The 6,188-nt window shown below is 30.9% G+C and overlaps 1 protein-coding gene across 1 annotated transcript; it reads right to left on the bottom strand.

The window, feature by feature from the left end:
* On the bottom strand, window positions 5,046-5,918 carry LOC105164235 (nuclear transcription factor Y subunit C-2-like). Its single transcript, XM_011082849.2, has one exon. It carries the CDS (start codon window positions 5,676-5,678, stop codon window positions 5,328-5,330), a length of 351 nt encoding a protein of 116 aa, XP_011081151.1. The 5' UTR covers window positions 5,679-5,918; the 3' UTR covers window positions 5,046-5,327.

The following is a 6,188-nucleotide window of genomic DNA, read 5'->3' as shown; positions in this document are numbered from 1 at the left end:
TGTTAGCTGTTGTTCAATATGTTGATTTCCATTTTTCTATACATAATTTAGGTTCTCTATAGGATTGGTGTTTGTTGTAAAGTGGCTCATATGGCATCATTGATTGCCTTCTTAATCAAAAAGTCGTGAATATGAATGAAATTAGAAATGGTAGGCATGTGAAGTTGGAATTTTGAAATTTTGATTTGTTCCAGAAACCAAAATCTTTCAGGATTTATTTGGATAATTTTATCTCGGAAATTCTTTCAAGTCCCAACACTTCCATTTCATTGTCGTGGAATGTCAATGAATTTTGATTGTTCAGTCGAAATGTAGGTTTAAAGAATAACTGCTGTACTTGAAGAGTTGAGATGGAGAGATCAAGTTCATGAAATAATGTTGAACATATGTATATATATATATATATATATATCTTTCAAAAGTAAGAAATGCTACCATTTTTGGCTGCATAAATGCGGATTGAATTCTTTATTGTAAAGTCTATTTTATCATCTATTCCTTTTAATATACACATGTCGCGTATATTAAATTTTTCTCGATATAAAAAGCATAATGTCATCTTTATACATGTATCTTGGGTATGTTGAATGGAATAGAAGATGAAATAAAATTTGTAACAGAAAATCTAAATGATATTTTCTTTAATGTTTCTTCTCTAAAATTCCAAACCAAATGTAATCTAATATTTTGTGTCAGGATTGATGGATTCAAAACTATGAATTCCAAATTCGTAATAACAAATGTATTCCTAACAACAAATGCCTTGAATTTGTTAGATAATTTCGTACTAATTCTTTTTTAAATCTTTCAATTCAAATTTTTAGTTATATTTTCTGGAATATTAAATAATTTCAAACCCTTTTAATATGAATCCATTTGAACTCATTTTTTCAAATTCAAATCACCCGACCAAATATAGCCTAAATAATTATGAAAATCTACTCTTAGTCATTCCCAAACTTTTAGCACACAAAACTTACTAAGGTTGATGTTTGTCATCTCCGCAAGCAACTGGACAGTAGCAGACAGCAAAGCCAGAATACTTTGCACAAAATCCGTCGTGTTTCTTATGAAAGTAATCTTCGCATCGCTTCTTGCACAGTAGATCACTGCCGGGGCTGCCGGAGCAAAACCCTAACCAATAGTAGCAGGGCTCCGAGCTTGGAGGATTGCCCTCTAATTCTGCCCTATTTACATTACGTCCTGCACATTTACAACAGGTTAATTTCATTTTACCTCCTCCTAAAATAGGACAAAAACCTCCCTAAAAAAAAGGAAAGAATAACTTACATTTTGTTGGTTGAATTATATATGCTTTTACACTTGCTATGTAACTTTTTTTTTGGTTAACATATCATCTTAATTTTGTAAAATTTATACCTTGCCATATATGATCGTTTTCTAATTAATTTTCTGTTGAAAAAATATCACATGAACTCCACATATAATATTCAAGAGCAATCTGGGTAATTATCAAATATGGAGTGCATGCTATAATACACAAACACTCTGAAAAATTACACGATGTCTCAGACATGTAGCTTTTTTTTGACACGTTTGGAAAAAATTTGGGCTATTCTTTTTAAAAAAAGAATCTTGAGCTTAATAAAAAATAAAAAGAATTAACTCACTCATCTCAAACTAAAAGTTTTGAGAAGAAATTTTTAAAAATTTGGGAGATGGTCATGATGATTTAATTAATTTGAACATTAAAAACTTTTCATTGCGTACTTTTAATATAAACTGATTATGTATATTTTGAAGCCATATTTGGTTAAAAATATAGATGTAAGATATGCTTGTTTTATATTTTATCTTGATATTATTCATATTGCATATTTTAATTTTATGAGAAATTGAGAACATATATAATAAAAATATATATTATATGTAGCCATGCCGTGTCCTATTTATTTCTATATTTTTCGTATCACTGTGTCTGTGTCGTATCGTGTCCGTGTCGTCGTGTTCGTGTCCATGCATTATAGAGTGCATGTGATGTTTTTTTGCAATATAAAAATCAATCAAAAATTTATTATATATAGCAAAGTGCAAATTTCACAAAATATCTAATATGAGAAAATAATTATGTATGAATCCAAGTAATATCACTTTTTTCCTACAATTCATACATAATTATTTCTCAATACTAGATACAAAAAATACAAAAATTTAATAACAATTAAATTAAATATTAAATTAATACAAGAAAAAAAATAAAAAAACTTTAACATGCTGGGGAATAGCTAATATCAAGTATAGGGGATGACTAATCCCTAATCTAAGGGACATACCAATCAAGAAGTAGGAATGAGCTTGGAAATGTACATTCCCTTCTCACTTCATTCCTACGTGCCAATCCCACCTTTCGTGAATTCACAAAGAGTTCACTTTTTCTAGGGTAGACAGGAAGCGATGTGCATTTTTCCAGTCATTTTGTCCTCAAGATTCAAAATTTTAAATTACAAGATAAAATTGTCAAAATGAATTTGTACAGGACTAGAATTGTCACCCCATATTTACAGAACAAAAATTACAATTTCTCCGTACATATTCATATACCAACAAACATATATCTAACATAGATTAACTTTAAGGACAAAAAATCAAAAAATTATTTTTTTCGACACATCTAAAATTTCGAACTCATTTAAAATGGGATAACATAAGTAAAATAACACCTATCAATTAAGGAATATACACACACAGTGGATGGTGTAATAACTTTTATGAATTTGACCTGATGCTAAAAAGAGGACGATGGAGAGACAAAATGCTGCGGAGATGAGTTTGGACATGCTGAGGAAACGTTCTCCAGATCGATGAATTTGTTTCAATTCGATGTTTCATGTTTGTTTTTCACTCTAATGTCATGAGATTTAAATTCGAAATCAAAATAGTTAAATATCATATCCGTACAGTTTGAATTAATGGACATGCTCTTTATTCAAGAAAACCAAATGAAAAACAGGTAATAAAAATTAAAGATGTCTTACTCTTGTGAATAAAACTGAAATCCCATCGTCAATTTCGAGGTTATGGATTTGAGTTTCATCGGACGTGTGAGGTATTTATCTCACTTTATTTGAATTTGTTATTATTTTATAGTTCTTTACTATATTGATGTATTGATCGAATCAATGTATTACGTTGTTGTTCAGTGTATCAGAACATTGACGTGATCATATAATTACCATCTTTATAAAAAAAACAAAAAAGTAATAGACAACGACATAGTTTTAGTTCAGTTGTTTTGCCTTTTCTATCAAAAGAAAGAAATATAAATATAAATGTAGGAACATAAAATTTAGGAAAAAGTGAGTCATTGTGCTACAACAGTGCAACTCAAATCTTAAACCATGTAATAGCATGCGGAAGTGTGATATTTGAATTATAGCAAAATTATATTTTCAGTCCTGTAATTATAAAGTATGGCATATTTAGTCCTACATCATGGTTGTCCAAAGTTTCACCATATTGAGTAGGAGGTTTACCTGTAATTACAACTACAATGCATGTTAAGGGGATATATTTGTAATTTATATAAAATAAAATTATTTATATAATTAGACATAATCTCATTGTCGAGTGTCAACGTAATTGATTTTTTATTTTAGTGTCTGTTGTCGCAGTTGAAAAGGTCAGAAGAATGGAGTCCTAGAAAATTGATTCTTGAAGGCTAGATTCCATAAACTAAATGTCTTAAATTATACAAGAAGAAATATTTGGCAATAAAATAAGACCATAACACATGATTGGCTCAACTAGGAAAATATGCATTTTCATCCTATAACTTTAGAGGGACACTTTTTATTCATTTTGATTTTAATTTTATAATTTAAGACAATATTTTTTTTAAATAAAAAGTCGCACATTTAGTCTAATTTTTTCAAGAAAAGTGTTACGTGCCAAATGTGCGCGCATTTCGGCGAAATTGGTATTTCCTAGCATAATTAGACCAAATGTGCTACAGATTAAAAAGTTTTGTAATTGGAAGTGTCAGTTCACCATAATTAATAACAGGACGAAAAATGCATCGTCTACTCAGTTATATATACAGGCCTAACGAGGCATTAGAAATTATTTTTTTTTAAAGAAATCTATCTTAAATAAGCAAAATAAATAAATAAACAAAACTAAGAAAAATCTAATTAAGTAGTGTATTTCTTTTTGGCTAATTTCAATTAATTGATGCATCACATGTTACTTTGCATGTAAAAACATCTTATATTATATGTAGCATTGCAAGTGGCTGTATTAAATTAGTGTGTGAGATCACCATTAATTCAAATATTACGGCTAATGCATTAATGAATTAAAAATAATAATATTTTACATAAAAAAATAATTGTTATGGCATGATTTCGCACTTTGTTCCCTAATTTTATATGTGCATATATAATAAGTCTATTAATGTTCCAACTACCAATGTATGTGCTCGCACTATAACAATTATAATATTTAATTACGATTAATTGTCATTGTTAATAATAAATAGCCGCAGTAAATAATTATTGATCACGGCTATGCAACAGTTGTCGGACGTGGTTTTTGCGAGTGTGCCTAAAACATTTATCATATGACTCTTAATCGTGGCAAATAATTTTTTGTGGTGGAAAAATTAGTTTTTTGCATCAACCGTAATTAATAATAGTCATTTATTATGATTTTTATCCATAGCCACTAATATTGTAGCTAATAGTCCTGTAAGTTATAAAAAATTTCGTTTATATGTAGTTTTTCCATCAAATTTCATTACTATTTTGACAGAAAAAACTCTTCAGCCTTTTGGATTACGGTGAGGTGCTTAGCACGTGACATTTCCGTCAAAATACTAATGAAATATTTTAATATATGATAGAGCTAAAATGAGACTTTTAATATATAACTTGTGAAACCATTAATTAATGAGAATTAATAACTGATGTCACGAAAGTTTACTAATCCAAATATATAGGATAAAAAATGTTATTACAACACATTGTTACAGAAATATATATGCAAGATAATATGAATATATGTAAAGCAATTAATGAACAGAAAGACATATATATACATATAGAGAGAGCAATGGTATACATTCATGCCCAAATCATTCTCGGTGACTTCCGAGACTCAGACATCCAAAATCCAAATAATTCAAATATTCCGCAGTTTTATCAAATCTGAGTATTAATATATACCAAATATATTATACTTACCATATGATGAGTCATAATTTAACGAGAATGACAAATACACTTGTAATTCAATTGGAATGGATCATGACAACCTCGATCAGAATTGAGAGTCCTGAAACTCACCAAAAGTAGTACTATATATCAGTTTCATGGCTCCAAGACAGGCAGAGATTCCTGGGCAGGGCAATGATCATGAGCAGAATCAGAAACTAGGTTGATAAGAAAGTCGAAAATATCAGTTGTAATAACAGCGGAGGCGACATCCTCTCTCTGCATGGTCCTCCTCTTCCCCTGCAGCGTCATCGCCCACGCCCGCTTCGTTAATTCTTCTATGAACAACTCGCAGGCTTTGCTGAACACGATGGGGGCCTCCCCCGATATCATCTTCACGTCCTCGCTCGAGTTCTTCATTATCTTCTTGATTCTCGCCAGTGGCAGTGCATGAGGCCCGCTCCTTCCTCCCGACAGCATCTTAGAGTACGCGCTCGCTTGCCTCATTTCTCGACGTTTTCGGAACAAGCGACAGATTGATGATGTTATAATTAGGGTTTCTGATGAGGTATCTATGAATGTAGAGATTTGTTGTCTGAGTTTTTGTAGCTTTGTAATGAATTGAGGTTAAGGTTATGAGTGTATGGATTGGAGAGAGAAATGAGGGAAGTGTGTGAGGGACTTATAGTTATGAGGTGGAGAAGGGGAAGGCCGGCCAGCCTGCCTGCTTGGCCTTGGGGCCGGCTGAAGATCATCATGGATTATTGGTAATGAGGTCTACTTTTTGGGGTTTGAATGAATTTAACAAAATTTGTGTGAGGGTCAAATAGGTAATTAAATTAAAGGATCTGCGTAAAATAGTCGTATCACATACTGATGTTACACACACATATGTATTGTATATGGTCTTATTTTCAGTTTTGAAAAAAAATACACGTCATTAATGACTTGTTGTGACACTGTGATATAAAAGTATGATAGAAGATTTACAGCAAGTCAAAGGGTTTTTGAGGTAGT

The sequence above is a fragment of the Sesamum indicum genome, linkage group LG6 (assembly GCF_000512975.1).
Source record: "Sesamum indicum cultivar Zhongzhi No. 13 linkage group LG6, S_indicum_v1.0, whole genome shotgun sequence".
Taxonomy (NCBI): Eukaryota; Viridiplantae; Streptophyta; class Magnoliopsida; order Lamiales; family Pedaliaceae; genus Sesamum; species Sesamum indicum.
This window is presented reverse-complemented; position numbering and strand designations above follow the sequence as displayed.

Coding starts and splice junctions, on each gene's coding strand:
- LOC105164235 (XM_011082849.2), bottom strand. CDS start 5,678: ATGAGGCAAGCGAGCGCGTACTCTAAGATGCTGTCGGGAGGAAGGAGC.